This window comes from Anoplolepis gracilipes, chromosome 8, assembly GCF_047496725.1.
Source record: "Anoplolepis gracilipes chromosome 8, ASM4749672v1, whole genome shotgun sequence".
In the NCBI taxonomy this organism is placed as follows: Eukaryota; Metazoa; Arthropoda; class Insecta; order Hymenoptera; family Formicidae; genus Anoplolepis; species Anoplolepis gracilipes.
This window is the reverse complement of record NC_132977.1, coordinates 494,300-509,747: the sequence shown is the minus strand read 5'-3', so window position 1 is coordinate 509,747 and position 15,448 is coordinate 494,300. Positions and strand designations below refer to the sequence as shown.

The 15,448-nt window shown below is 29.0% G+C and overlaps 5 protein-coding genes across 7 annotated transcripts; 2 read left to right on the top strand and 3 right to left on the bottom strand.

Annotated features, from left to right (window-relative positions):
• Window positions 1–136: 136 nt before the first annotated feature.
• LOC140668595 (protein KRI1 homolog) lies at window positions 137–5,406 on the bottom strand. The gene is made up of 9 exons (XM_072897760.1): window positions 5,265–5,406; window positions 4,643–4,728; window positions 4,098–4,505; window positions 3,603–3,919; window positions 3,296–3,477; window positions 2,948–3,207; window positions 2,601–2,864; window positions 2,317–2,474; window positions 137–2,245 (listed from the first exon to the last, which is right to left on the bottom strand). The coding sequence occupies exons 1-9, from the start codon at window positions 5,371–5,373 to the stop codon at window positions 1,654–1,656; spliced, it is 2,376 nt and encodes a 791-aa protein (XP_072753861.1). The 5' UTR covers window positions 5,374–5,406; the 3' UTR covers window positions 137–1,653.
• LOC140668597 (uncharacterized) lies at window positions 5,294–6,906 on the top strand. 2 transcript variants are annotated; one of them, XM_072897762.1, is made up of 2 exons: window positions 5,294–5,435; window positions 6,081–6,906. In XM_072897762.1, exon 2 carries the CDS (start codon window positions 6,092–6,094, stop codon window positions 6,740–6,742), a length of 651 nt encoding a protein of 216 aa, XP_072753863.1. In that variant the 5' UTR covers window positions 5,294–5,435; window positions 6,081–6,091; the 3' UTR covers window positions 6,743–6,906. The 2 variants fall into 2 exon arrangements, with proteins under 2 accessions (XP_072753863.1, XP_072753865.1); XM_072897764.1 differs by having other exon boundaries at window positions 5,432–5,483.
• Kin17 (kin17 DNA and RNA binding protein) lies at window positions 6,504–9,039 on the bottom strand. The gene is made up of 2 exons (XM_072897761.1): window positions 8,441–9,039; window positions 6,504–8,343 (listed from the first exon to the last, which is right to left on the bottom strand). Exons 1-2 carry the CDS (start codon window positions 8,844–8,846, stop codon window positions 7,565–7,567), a joined length of 1,185 nt encoding a protein of 394 aa, XP_072753862.1. The 5' UTR covers window positions 8,847–9,039; the 3' UTR covers window positions 6,504–7,564.
• A 167-nt stretch (window positions 9,040–9,206) lies between these two features.
• Window positions 9,207–10,214, top strand: LOC140668589 (ribosomal protein L35). The gene is given in 4 exon segments (XM_072897753.1): window positions 9,207–9,228; window positions 9,231–9,319; window positions 9,688–9,824; window positions 9,938–10,214. Coding segments are annotated over 4 exon segments (480 nt in total). The 3' UTR covers window positions 10,170–10,214.
• Window positions 10,215–10,323: 109 nt separating this feature from the next.
• LOC140668587 (golgin subfamily A member 2) lies at window positions 10,324–15,268 on the bottom strand. 2 transcript variants are annotated; one of them, XM_072897750.1, is made up of 14 exons: window positions 15,047–15,268; window positions 14,605–14,700; window positions 14,246–14,383; window positions 13,826–14,080; window positions 13,547–13,742; window positions 13,142–13,307; window positions 12,922–13,063; window positions 12,673–12,852; window positions 12,390–12,608; window positions 12,120–12,305; window positions 11,722–11,973; window positions 11,240–11,567; window positions 10,848–11,054; window positions 10,324–10,729 (listed from the first exon to the last, which is right to left on the bottom strand). In XM_072897750.1, exons 1-14 carry the CDS (start codon window positions 15,089–15,091, stop codon window positions 10,536–10,538), a joined length of 2,604 nt encoding a protein of 867 aa, XP_072753851.1. In that variant the 5' UTR covers window positions 15,092–15,268; the 3' UTR covers window positions 10,324–10,535. The 2 variants fall into 2 exon arrangements, with proteins under 2 accessions (XP_072753851.1, XP_072753850.1); XM_072897749.1 differs by having other exon boundaries at window positions 13,826–14,383.
• Window positions 15,269–15,448: the final 180 nt, after the last annotated feature.

The following is a 15,448-nucleotide window of genomic DNA, read 5'->3' as shown; positions in this document are numbered from 1 at the left end:
TAATTTTCTTAAAGTTAAAGTAATTATTTTATTCTTGAAATGACAATCGTAGTATTGAAATAAGAGTATAATATTGTTAAAATTTAAGATTTTTAAATTCTTCCAAGAAGATTATAAATTATTGCGTATATAATGAAACAATGAAACGCATTCATGTGAATATATAAATTTTGATTTGACACTTACTTTTTTTCTGTGTAGTAATATAACATTATAGTATATTATTTAAACTCTCTCTTTTATATAATATTAATACTTAATACTTGAAGCAATCATACTTGATATTTTCTCGATACACCCGTGAATTTCATGTTTCTCTTTAAGTTATTTATGTTCCTTCTGTATTTTTGTCGAGCTTATGCTGAATTAAAAAATTACTGTAGTCCATCTTATTTTTGTGTTAAAGAAAATTCAATTTAAGAGTCGAGATTATTAGACTTTATTTTCATAAAACGATCGCGCATATTCTAATGTAATTCACGGTATTTCATTCGATACATCATTTCTAAAAAAACATATTCGATCGTATGGATCTCGTGAACAAGGGGGATGTACAGAGGCCGTTTACATCGAGGATAACATTAATTGGGAATTAAGGGCGCGAACGTAGGTAGCCGTCACGAGCCACCTGCTACTACGGTACTCTCGTCTCAGACTAAAGGGATTGATTTATTGTACCCAGGGGAGAAAGAGGGTTTGAGTGCAGACCGGTTCGAATAGATGCCAACCAATGTGTCCCGTCGTCCCCTGCCGTTAAATAAAATTCTTAAGAGACATCGCGAATACATTATCGATGATTCAATATTGTTATTACTCAACTATCCTTCTCTTCAAATCGTGATCGAATCTTTCTTTAAAATTATACGTGGCTTCATTTTATTCAATTTAGTAACCAATTTTTACTTATTCTTTAGCATAAAAAGATTGACATAAAATATTGTATTAAAAAAATATATCTCTGTATAAATGTGAATATTTTAAGCCTCCAAATTTAGTAAATTTCTTAATTTTAGCATCAAAGTATGTGATTAATACTCTGATATTAGAATTAAGAAAATTACAAAAAGTGGAGTTAATCAGTGTGAATATTTTTTAGACTCATATAAAATAATTACGGTATATAATTAAATTTTTAAAAATTATAATTATACAGTTTCTTTAATGAGTCGAAAAAAAAGGTACAAACACTTGTAAGTGAAATCTGCACATTGAGCTGGATCAATGGGGTGCATTTTTCTTCCGACCGAAGCATACGGGCTGGATTAGAGATGGAAATTGAAGAAAGGCAAACACAAACAGCAGTCTACGATCCTAATAATCCGCAAATGTCGTTTATCATCTGAGAGCGGATCCGCCTTAACCCCAGAGACCACTCCTACTCGCAGGGTGCGCGCAGTCGCCGACTGCTGTCCCCTTTCCACCCTTGTATTTGTACAAGTATGTTTTTATCAAACTACTTACATATACAATCGGCATATCCATCTAGCTTGTGTTATAGCAACGTAACCAGATATGTACGAAGAGATATCAAAGAAGTAAAATTAAAAATACTAGAGTGAAAAAAATATTATGTACTCTATATATTACATAAAATTTGAAACCGTATATCTATAGATATACACAGATACAAACTACTACTATATATACTGACGTTTAAAATTTTTTATTGCCATATTTCAACTTATTTTTAAATTTCTTAGCGTTTATTCCATATGTTTTTAATCTTTCCGCTTCCAAGAACATCAATGGATTATTATTAGCTGGTTTGCATTTACCGCTCTTTCTTTTGTTCAATTGAGAATTCTTCTTCCTGTTTTTCTTGCGAGCGATTGTGAATTTCTCGGCGGAGAAGGATGCTATCTTTCCATTACTTTTTATATCAATGTTAACGTTATCCATTTCTATTTTAGAATCTTCCTGTTCTACTTTATCTGTCTTTGCTTTCTTAGGACTAGGCCTGTCACCATCGTCTTGTAATTTGTCTTCTCGTTTTCGTTTTTCATTTTTATTCGCTACATTTTTCTTTTGCACATCTTTTTCATCATTTTTGCTATTATGAGAATTATCTTGTGCATTATTTTCTGCAATATTCATTATTTTTTCCTTAGAAGTAGAATCGGTATTAATAAAGTTCACATTAGAATTATTGATCTCAGTTTCATTCCTTCGGCTATGCTCTTTACTGCTAGTATCAGTTTGTTCAATGACAGCTTCATCTTTCCTTTCTTCTTTTACTTCCGGACTACTATATACGAAAGTGTGATTATTATACAATCTAGTAAATATAATGCACAATTTCAATCATGTAACACTTACATATACAAACTTTTAAGAATTTTTTGTTTATTTGCTTCGTTCGCAGCCTTCTTTTCATACATTCGAACGTCATTCTCTTCTACATGCTCAGGTTTATACCTAAGAGCTTTATTTAAAGGACACCATTTGTTCAACTCTTTATCATCAGCGACTAAAATCTTGAAGATAAAATATTAAATGTATATTAAATTAAATTACGAGAATTATTGTCATTATAAATAACTTTCTTGATTTTATGAAACTTATTAAGTATTCTAATAAAATTTTACATAAAAAATATTTACTTCTTCAACAGTTAATCCATAACTGTTTGGCACAACTTTTCTATATTTAAATCTGCAAGGCAAATCCCCAATCATATCCTCATAATCCAATGAGTAATATTGATCGAAATACTCTTGGAAAGAGGGAAATTGTTTTGGATCAAATTTTGGTTTCTTCTTTGCAATAAGTTCAGCGAATTTAGAGCGCCTCTTTCGTTTTCTTTTTTTGGTACTCTCAATGAGTCCGGACTGCAAATCTCGGGATTCATCATAATCAGCATCCATCTATAATCAGTAAAATTTTTGTACAAAATATATCGGTGAAATATATCAGCAAAATATATGTAGGTAAAAATTATAATAAGCACATTAAAATCTGGATCTTCACAATGAGGTTTTTCATGCGATGTAGCTTCCATATCAATTTCATCTGTTGTCGGGTCATATTTGTCCCATGTAGATTCAATATCCAATTCTTCATCGATCTCCGGGAATTCTGGTTTCTGATTATCGTCTTCACCACCAGCATAATATTCATCATTGAAAAGTTCTTTCATCTTTTTGTCGTGTTCATTTGGGTCAAAATCGGCATCGAAATCAACATTATCAAACTGCATATCATTATTTCCTATAATTAATATGGATATATTAGATAACAAAATAGTTCAACAATTTCATATAAGTTTTAGAAATGTTTGGAGATTGAAAAATCTTACCTGTGATTTCTTTCAATTTTTCTATCTTTTCTTCTATTTCTTTTCTTTTCAATGCCTTCAATTGTTTTAGTTCCTCTTTTTTTCGTTGTTTTTCTTCCTCTTTTCGTTGTCTAACTTCTGCTCTTTTCTGTGCTCTGCGCGTATCTTTCTTTCGCATTGAATTTTCCATCGTTCGTGGATACCTTAATGAAAAGTAAATTTCACAAATTAAAAAAATTGTATAATGCACTTGTGTATAAATGTGTAACAAATATAATAAACATACAATTATATATTCATTATATAATTGTTTAATAATAAAACATACCTTTTAATAAATTCTTTATCAGGTTCTTCAAATCTAAAATTGTATTTGCATTCAAATTCTTCTTGCTTCTGAATAGTTTTTTCATCTTCCGACAAATTTTCATCACTGTCATGAATTATTTGATTATATTCTAAGTCTGTATTATAAGACTCTTTATTCGTATATTTATTATTTAAAATATAATCTCTTAGGAATTTCTCATTCTCATCCAAATTAGGGTCTGCCCAAAATTCACGCAATGGTTTAAGCACTTCCTCATCCTTGGGATCTATCTTCACTTCTTGACCTTTCAACCATTCTTTATATGACTCCTCTTCCTAAAGAAATAAAGAGTATTGACAATTTTATAATAATGTACTATAGCATTAAAATTATCTTGTCAATTCACAGCATCTTTTCATATATTATCTTTATTTTATTAAGATACAAGAACAAATCTTACAAAGAAATCTTATTTATTAATTGGAGTTTTATTTCTGTATTCAAATTAAATACCTTATATTTTTCATCGTCTGTTTTTTGTTTTACTTTTAGAAAATCAGTATCTTCGTCTTCATTTTCATTTTCTAAAACATGTTTAAAACTATCTCTTAATTGTTCTTGCTCCTCTACATAAGTGGGCTTTCTGGATTTAGCTTTTAGTTTTACATCATCTTCATCTTCACTGCTACTGAAACGTCCATCTCTTTCCGTTATAATCTTACGTTCATAATCACGTAAAAAAAGAGCTTTTTCTTTTTTTAATTTCTTTTTTCCCTGTTCATTTGTTTCAGTATCTTCTGATGTTCCAGGTTTGACGGTGTCACTAAAGAACTTAACTTTTTCATCATATATACGTGGATCCTCACTTTTCAAACAAGCCAAAGTTATAAGAAACTCTTTATCAAATTGTGGATTATGGATCTAAAAAAAAAAAATAAATTATTGTTTGGAATCAATTAGCATTATTATGTATAATTGCATTTGTTATAGAGCAAATGAAAGATAAAAAACGTAATAAGAGCAATAAGCAATTTGTTAAAGATTTGTTAAAGACATACATTTTCATCATCATCATCATCTTCTGATGAACTGCTGTCATTGGATTCGTCATCCGAAGCTGCTACATCTCCATATCTTGCCTTTACTGCAAAGTGCATATAATATAGAGAAAATAGAAAATGTAAAAATAATATAAAAATACAGAGAATACATATTTTTTACTTAATATATAAAATACATTATATTTTATTTAATTGTACTTTTACATCTATAAATTATGTGAATTAAATTTTATTAACATAGATGAAAAAAATATAGACTGCGAGTATCAAACAAATGATGTGTCAAAATTCGAACAAGAAAAGTTGAAAAAATTGAGAAGAGACAAAAAATATCTTGTTAATTATTTTATTATTTAAATGTTATATTTTATTAATTATATATAATTTTATTAATATATTTTATATTTTCTACATCTATGCGGTTATTAAGCTAATGTTAATTATTACATATTTGGTATAATAATTAAGTAGGGTTGCTAAAATAATATTTTTTCAAATAATTTAATTATATTGGTCTTTTACATATACAGCAAATTATAATTATGTCGTTTATATTAATAGAGTTTTTGTTCCTTGTTTGAGATATAGGTTAGAGTTACAGCTGGGTTTATGTACTCACGTTTATGTAACTCCTCCTTTTGACGGAAATTATCATAAATGCTGGCATAATTCGCATTTATCTTTAATTCTCCATCGGAGTCCGAATTATCGTCGTTGAATAAAGACATATTAATTGATAGAAACAAATGTCAAATACAGCACATTGAACTACAAGTGTCGCAGCTGCAAGGTAACCTAATTTTGACGAAACGTGTCGATGATATATGTTCCACGTGTGGTATGATTTTATTGATACGTATTAATTACAGCGTAAACGGTATTATTGCATTGCTCAGAAATATTTGACTTATATGAATGAGAACAATGAGACTTACATAAAGATCTTATTTTAAAATTAATTAATAACGACTATGACAGAATAAAACATCTTTTATTATATTTTATCGCATTTTATATATATCCTCGTCAATTTTATCATATTCTTTATATATATATATATATGTGGAAAGATAAAACTTTTCAAGATATATCTTTGATTTAATGTAATGTTAAATTTTCAGCGTTTAAAATTAAAAATTATTTTTCTGTTATACATATATATATATATATAGTATATATAATTTTAATGTAGTTGAATAAAAGATTAATATACAAAAAATAAGTGTATATATATTAATTACAAGTTTAATAAATTTAAACAATCGTTTTAATGTTTATATATATATATATATATATATATATATATATATATATATATATATATATATACATACATTTAAATATATATTATTATATAAGATAAATTTATTTAATATAAATATATATGTATGTATGTATATATATATATATACACAAATATATTTACAAATTACAGATCATCCGAGAATGGCCTATATTTTGAAGGCTCCCATTTTGTGCCGAACTGTTTTTCACAAGAATATAATTTTTGGATCTATAACTAAAACAAGTTATAAGCATTTATCTAATAAGATAAATATTATTGCGGAACAGAAATTTAGACTTAAGGATAATATAAGTAATGATTACAAAATTGTATATAGAGAGCAAGAAATTATCAATTTAATTACTACCATTAGTCATTATAGTGGATGGATAGGTGTTATTTTTAGTGCGTTCCTTACAGGATATGTAATTTATAAAAATCCACCAGTGGAAAAAGAAATTGAAACAGAATTTAAAAACGGTGGTATAATAAGGCCTCTAAGTAAACTAAGTAGGGCAGTCATGTTGTTCTTCTCTTTTGCTGTATCTGTCACACTTATAATATGCAGTAAAATGATTCCATTTAGAATTTATTATAGTCCTGTAGAGAAATTGTACAAAGCAGTGTTTGTGCGTTCGATATTGGGTAAAAAACAAATACTCATATTTGGCGAAGGTACCGCTGTGCCAATATTTAAGCGTGAACATGTGGGAGATATATTATTTAAAATTAATGGTCATACTGTTTTACTCGATAAGGAATGCTTCCCAGTACCATATGTGCGTGAACGAATGATCCACAAAACTAATTAGAACTCTCTCACATATATTATACTTAATTATTATTTACATTGTATCTTAGTTGCTCCTATCTATCGCACAGAAATATTCCTATTTTGACATTATTCATTTATCCTGCACATTAGACATCATTATAAACATTGTAAACACAGAATAAAGTTACTTCATACATATATTTAGTATATTAAATATTAATACTAATGTGTGTATACATTATTCTTCACAATATACAAAATTAAAATCAAAATTTTTTTCTATTAACTCTTCAAACTAAATTCATTCTGTGTGTATTGTAAATATTGTATTTATTCTAATTTATCAAAGTTTTTTCGTAATGTAATAAAGAAAATTTCTTCTACAGTATATAGTTTTGATAGATAATTGTATAGAATATAAAAATGCTTAAAAGAGCAAATTTATCTTAAAATTGTCACTGTAATAAATTTGATGTTCAAAATAGTTTTTTACTACTTATATGATAAGATATTCTTAATTATTCTACAATTCTATATTCTATATTATTCTATAATTTCATGTATCTATTTACTCTATACATATGTACAAACTAATATATGTATTTTAAAAAAATTAATATAACATAATTGACAATGCAGTTGAAATTCAATAAAAAGAGTCTTATATGGATATTTTGCAAAAATTTTCTTAATTGTAAAAAAGGTTGTATATAAAATTCCATGTTTCATATTCCTTTAACTGTTAAATTTGTACACAGGTGCTCTTTAGATTAATGCAATAAGCAATACAGAATATTGTTGATGATATTAAAATACATTGTCTTTTTCCTAATGCTCTTTCTCCACACAATATCGTTTCTCAATCTATATATTTGCATACTTGTTCATACGGAAGCTTCTCTACAACTTTTTTGTCTTTTTTTAGTTCAACATCTATACTGTAGTGTTCTATATGTAATTTCTTTACTATTCCTATCTTGTCTTTATGCTTTCCCCAAAGAATCAGAACTTCTTTGCCTATCGCAGGAATTACTGTCTCCAAGTATTCTTGATCTAATCGTATAACATGTCCATCAACTTCTTCTGGTGTCTTTAGTTTCACTTTAGCAACAAAACCATCCTTTTCAACTGATTGAACGACACCTTTAGCTTTGTAGTATTTGTCACTTAGACCTTTTGTGGTTACTTTAACCATTAAATTTTTCTTGAGCCAACCTTCAATTATAGGAGAATTATTGTCAGTCTTTAACTTCTTGACAGATCCTGTCTCGTTATCATGATTAGATCTTTTTGATTTTTCATCTTTTTCATCAAGCGATTTGCTGGAACTTGGTTTGTCCTGGCTGCTAGTATTTTTGCTCTTTTTCTCTTGCTTTATATTGAGTACAGGTAGTAACTTTGGCTTTGGTTTTAGCTTTATATCGAAAACTAAAGGTGCATTATCCTCAGAACGTATTAATGGTGTTTTGAATGTCTCATTTTCCTCCTCCTGTACATCAGATTTTGTCCTCTCTATTTGCTTTTGGATAAAATCCATCAATCGCTCCTGATCATCCTTATCCATCTTTTCTTTCTTTGCTTTTTTTTCCTGTGCAGCAAGTGTTTCAGGATCTCTATCGATATAAGTTACATACCAACCTGAAAAATTAAAGGATACATTCTGTGAAATGTAGAATTTCATTGAGATAAATTTCTCGCTTGTTAAAAATTATAAACATTAGTTTTGATAACAAACCCTTTTCTGTTTCATCCACAACACAATGTCCAGCGCGCCCAAGCCATTTTACAAATGCCGTTAAGGTAAGCCACTGGGTCGCATTCATATGTATATGCCCTCTGTCAGAGATATATTCCTGGTATACTCGATTCGCTGATACCCGTCTCGTACCGAATTGTCTCTTCAATAAATTCAAATACCCATGGGAAAATTCTCGTGAGAATTGATCCATATATCGATGAGCGTTCTCGGCAAATAGTAAGAGCTGACGATGATGCGATTCTGACATCGTGTGGCACTTGAATCCATTTTCGTCTCGGCATTGTTTCTGACACATCTGACAATACCATCTCAACTTCTGCAATCCTTTGGCTTTGATTTTATTAGCAATATATTTTGGTGTGCCTACTTCGTGTTTTCCCATTGTTTACACTTCTTCTTCTTCTTTATTGAATTGTTTAATCTTTAAGATGCAATATCAAAATTGTAGACTTCAAGTCGTAGGATGATAATAATAATTAGTTATATATGATATATATTAACGCTCATAGCTTTCCTGTTTCTTTCCTCTTCGGCTTTTATTTATATTTTTCCTCGAAATCATATGGTCTCAGATTTGCAATTTTGACGTGTTCTAAAACTCATCGTGTAATGACATATCTGTTAGTAGCCAATCGAATGTGATTGGCTCTTATTCCTAGAACCAACCAATCAACGTCGAGTGTTAGCAGAGAATCTAGTAACGTTGCCCAACTGCAATTCCAAAGTTTATAGTGCCTTTTTTATGTTGGTTATTCTGTTTCTAGTTACTTTTCAATACTTCACGTTTCAGCACCTTCTTCTCCATCTTTTTACTTATTTCTTTTTCTCTCGCTGAAAGGAAATCGATTCAAGATGGTTAGTAAATGTGTGAAATAATATCCAATTTTATTTAAAACATCATTGGCTAATGCATTTCGATGATTTAATCAGAACTATGTAATAGATGCGATTTAATCAATAGACTGTTAATTTTTCTTTCAATTTTATTGGCAAGAAAAATAATATGACATAACCTGCATTTGAAACATTGTCATAAATAGCGTCGGGATTATTAAATTGTAGACTCGGCAAAAAAATAACTCCTTTGGATAGAAATTATCTTTTGGCAAAAATGCAAATCAAATTCCTAATAATAATGTGTATAGTATTTCAAATTCCAACAGTGTACAATACACGAAGGCATATATTGAACAATTCATTGAACATGTGTTGAATTATTTTAGGCGAAGGTAAAGTGTTCCGAATTAAGGACCAAGGATAAGAAGGAATTGCTGAAACAGCTCGAGCAGCTCAAAACAGAAATGACCACTTTAAGAGTGGCTAAAGTAACAGGAGGAGCTGCGTCAAAATTATCCAAGATGTAAGTTCCCTGGGTAAAACTAATTTTATAACTAACCAATATTATAGCCTGTGTAATAGCTTCGTGCAATATAAATTACATATTTCTATCAAATATTTTCATTTTTATTGCAGTCGCGTCGTAAGAAAGGCTATTGCGCGAGTGTATATTATTATGCACCAGAAGCAAAAGGGAAATCTTCGCTTATTTTACAAAAACAAAAAGTATAAGCCTCTTGATTTGAGGCCCAAGAAAACTAGGGCTCTGCGTCGCGTTCTTACTCCTTATCAGGCAAGCAGAAAAACATTGAAGCAAATCCGCAAAGGCTCTGCATTTCCTCAGAGAAAGTATGCTTTGAAAGCATAGTATGTATGTTTTTAATTAATACAAAAAATAAAAATTTCATCGTAATATTGAGTTTTATTTACAAAGAAAAGTACTGGTGATTGTGATTTTCTTCATTATCTTAGACAGGTTCTCTTAACACAGATATAGGTAATATAAGAAATACTATCTGCAAAACTATTCAAGGCACTGTATATTTATAAAGCGACTCTTTAGACAAAAATTTTTCATTTGTAGTTTTACAAGAAATTGATACAGAAGTTTAAAAAAGATCTAGAATTTTTTTTTATATACAAGTGTGTTCTATGTAACTATATATTGCACAAATATGATATTTTATTATTATAAGATAAGATCCTTTAAAATAAATTTATTATTCTCTCATGATTACACAGTAATTAGTCTTCCGGAGCACCATGGACATGGATGAAAGTTAGGTTCTATAATACATGCATCTTTACAGTCTTTGATTTCTGTCAGAACATCAAGAATCTCCGACGCCGTTTTATCTTCAATCAATGGTAGTTCTGCATTCTCTTGTTCTTCATTTTCAGAGAGCGTCGGATTGTCGGCATTTATTTCTATAAAGAATATATACATATAAATATGAAGGTGTATATCTCAAATATTATTTAAAAATTCCAAAAAACTTTCTTCTGCAATTCTTAAATATATATATATATATATATATATATTTACTTTTATGATGATCCATACAAGTTTCTGTAGAACTTATCAATGTTTCAGGATGTTTTTTAAGCAATTCCGTTACTAATACTTTTAATTTATGTAATTGTTCTTGTTGCTGATTACGTTGCTCCACTAATTGACGGAAGGTTTGCTCTCTTTCCTTCCATCTTTCTCCTAGAATTGCTCGTTGTTTTTGATATAAAGTAATGTATTCTCCTGTATAAATATATTCAATTAATCAGGATAAATAAATTATCCTTTTAATCTATCAATATAATTCACATAAAAAACTTATGTAATATCACAATGCAAGAAGGTAAAAATTAATCTTTTAAGTAATTGCATATTGCAAATATTTGAAAAATTAATATTAATATTAATTGAGTAAAAATATAGCTTACCTATAGTTTCTGTTTCACCTTGGAGTTGAAGAACAAGATGTTCTAATTTCTGTTTTTCATCAGTTAATTCAGCAACTCTTTCCATTGTTTCCTTAAACCTCTTTTCTAATTTTATAATAGGCTCAGAATCGTTTAAAGCATTTTTATTTTCTGGCAGTGATAAGTTTTGTGTTGTTACAATTTCATCATGATTTTGCTCATTCTTGATAGTAAACTGATCTTTGTCAACATTTGTAAAATCTTTAGATAAATGTGTTTCTTCTTGTACCTTGTTTTCCAATTTCTTTGCAAGTTCTTCATTTTCTTTTTTTAAGTTATCTATACGAATCTGTAATTACATAAATTATAAATATAAGTAAGTGATATATATTACTATAACTTTACTATAAAAATATCATATTGAAATAGATTGTTTTCACATGGGAAAAGGGAAAGGATTATAAATTAATTTAAATTAACAAATTAAAAATTTCAGAAATTACTAAAGTATTTTGTAGTTCTTGTTGGAGTGTACGGGCATGATGAGATTGAGCTTGATAATGTTGCATTTGGTCTGCAATTTGAGCATTTTGCAATTTTTCTTTTTCCAATTCTATTAAAGATGTTTCTTTTTCCTTTAGTTTTGCTTTCAAATTGTCCACTTCAGTTTCAACAATATTCAATCTTGCATTTAATTTTCTGCCAATATTTCGTTCAGCTTGAAGTTGTTCTGTCAAATCTAATTTAGCATTACTCTGAAAAAAGCAGACAATTATAATTTTTTTTAACCAGATAAAAATATCTTTTTAGTGAACAGAAATATATAAAGATTTTTTCTAAGTAGAAAACAATTACGGTTAAAAGTAAAATTACATCATATACATTTGCTACATTTACTTACCAGTGTGACAAAAGCATTTTCCATTTCAGTTAATTGCTCTTTTAATTGTTGATTTTGTAAAACTGCTCTAGATGCGCCAAGTTTTTCACTTTCAAGAGCTTGTACCAATTTCACTGCATCTGCTCCATCATCTTTTGTATCCCGTAATTCTTGCACTTCTTTTATTAACATTTCAATTTCCATTTCCTAAAAGTGTTATGTTATCAAAAATCATTTTTTTGTACAAGTTTTTTTTTTATAAACTTTGTTAGTTTTTGTGCATCTTTTTACTTTTTTCGCTAATGTGGTATGAAGCTTTTCCTCTTGTGCAGTTAATTCCTCAATATTTTTCATGAGTCTATTTATCTCATCATTACGATCTTGCAATGGAAGTAAAGATTCATTTTTCTCTTTTTCATGTTGAAGTTGCTGTTCTAAATCGGACAAACGTTGCACATAACTTTTCTCTCTACTTTCTAAGTCACTGATTATTTTATTTCCACTTTCAACCTGCAAATATTCAATTAAAGTTTTCTATAATTCTATTTTTTACGAATAGAGCATTTATTTGTACCTCGTTAAGCAATTTTGCTTGCTGTGCATCCAACTGTCGTACGTAATTCTGATACTGTCTACTGGTTTCATCCTTTTCGTTACTCACTAGTCGTAAAGTTTCTCTCATTTGTGCCAATTGTTGCTCCAGTATTGTGACAGTTTGATGCTGAGACTCTAATGTTTGCGATGTATCAGTTAACTGTAATCAAATTAGTTATATTAGTTTGGAGTTAAGATTACTTTTAAGAATAATCATACACAGAATTACCTGCTGTATTCTTAATTCATTTAAAGAAAGTAAGGCTGCTTTCTCTTGAAATTCCTGTTGCAGGCTAATAAATTCAGTATTTTTTAAATTCAGCTTTTGCTTTAATTCTGAGGTTTCTAATTCCAGATCTTCCTTTTCTTTTCTGTAAATAAATGAATTATTTTACAATATATTTAAAGTAAATGATTTCAACAATAAATATTTAATATCCATTTAATACTTGAGTTCATAATATTTTTTCTCAAGTTCATCATAGATCTGTTGTATTTGCTGAGCATTTTTCTGAGTGTCAGTAGAATTACTCCTTGTTTGAGCTAATTCTTTTTCGAGTTCATTAATACAGAGCTGGCTATGTTTCAGTTTTCCACTTGCCTCTTCTAATTCCTCTAAATATCAGATTTATTTAAATAAAGTAACAATTAGCAAATTTTTAGAAAATCTGAGTGAAAATATTTAACTCAATATAAGCCTTTAAGTACTAGTGTTTGAGCGATAAATTAATGCTTGATGATCTACTGACTTACATATTCTCACTCAGATTAAAGATTTAATTATAACAATATCATTAATATCTGAAATATTTTCAGAAATCTTAAATATTCAGATATTTTACAAACATATTAACCTGTATTTTGTTTTGCAGTCTTTTGACTTTGTGCCAAAGCTGCTGTGAGTTCTGCCTTTTCTGCTATTAGAATGCCAGTAGTTTGTGTGTGAACCTGCAATTGTTCCTTCAAGGGATTTATTTCACGGACGAGTTTGGCTTCAAACTCAGAATCCTTTGTAGCAAGAATTTCTTCCAATTCAGCCACTCTGCTATGCTATTATGTTCCATACATAACAAAGAAATTAGATATACAACATAGTAATTATCGAGTATGTGCAAATTAAACTATTTACTCACGTAACGACTGACTTGAATGTGCAAATCATTCACAAGTTGTCTCTGCTCTTCTAGACAAGTGGTTAAAAATTGGTTGCGACACTTCAGATCAATGTCAAACAAAGATGGATCACTGTGGTCTGCATCCTCAGTAAGCACATTAGCGACTTCTGAAGCCATTTCCAACAAATGTTCTGTTTGCACCGTTGATGGTCCATTAGATGCCACTATATTTAAGTTACATCTTCCATCATTTTCCATAAACTGCGAATCTGGCTGAAGATGTGAATGTATAGAGCCTTTATCACCACTTTCATATAATACAGTGTTTTCTAGACAATTTTCCAAAACAGGAAGGTTCTTTTCTATTATTTCATTTGTTATTTTACTTTCTGTTGTATCTATTAAGTTATTAGTATCATTAAAATCATGATTTAATACATTTCCTTCCTTATGTACAATGTTTAATTTATCCAGATGTTCTTCCAATAGTTCTAAGTTCTCCGTGTGTTTTATTTCATTGTGACTATTTTGATCATGAAGTTTATCCACTTCTATAGTTTGGTAACTAGTTTGGCACTATTAAAAACATTATTTTAATATTAAAATTTTTATACACAAGATATCTGAATCTTAACTGTAAAACCTTAAATAATATTATCTTTATATAAAGATATATTATGATAGCTTTTCACAAAATAAAAATATTGCTAATTAAGTTTATATAATACACATGCATTTAAGAAATTGTATATAAAATTTATTAATTAGGTATATCTTTATCATTATAAAATAATTACCTGTGATTCTAAAGATTCATCTATTATGTTTACATCTTGTTGCTTGTTTGAGGCCTCTTGTGCTTGCAATTTTTTTTGTAATTGGAATTCCTTTAGCTATAATAAGAATAATAAAATAAGTCATAAGTTTATTAAAATATATCAAATCATAAAATAAGTCATAAGTTTATTAAAATATATATATATCAAATCAAGAATTAAAAATTGAATAAGATAATAAGAAATAAATTTTCTTCTTATATTCTATTCTAATTGTTTACAACATTTAACTTTTACTTTTTATAACATCATTAATTTATTTGCGTCAATAAAAAGATTGACTCACAATAATGCTTTTGCATCATTGCAGATTAATTAATCTATACGCTTATATCGAATATATATGTACAATATGATAGATTCGAAAGTTGTCAACGATGTTTAATTACCCGTGACACATTACCTTCTTTTTAGCAGCCAACAGTTTCTCTGTTTTACTCAAATTCATCGTGTGACAATTTTCGTTACACGGTGTTCGTCAAGTGTGACGTCGCATAAAAAATTTTAGGAACGTTTTCACATCGTCAAACCGAAAAATATTGTGACGGAAAAAACAGGCGGCGGAAGGGTTATGTCACGTCTACGTGTCTACCGCAAAGTGCTATAAGTCGTGTGTCATTTACGAATGGCGACTTGTCATTATACATACGTCATACTCGCAACACTTTCACGGCAACATGGGTGTGTGTTGCGTTTTTTGCTACGAAAAGTTTCGAACCGTTCGACCTAACCAATGAGAACGGAAGGAGGAAAGATTTCTACGTTTCCATTGGTCCGTCCAACGGTATCAAATTTTTCCAAGTGT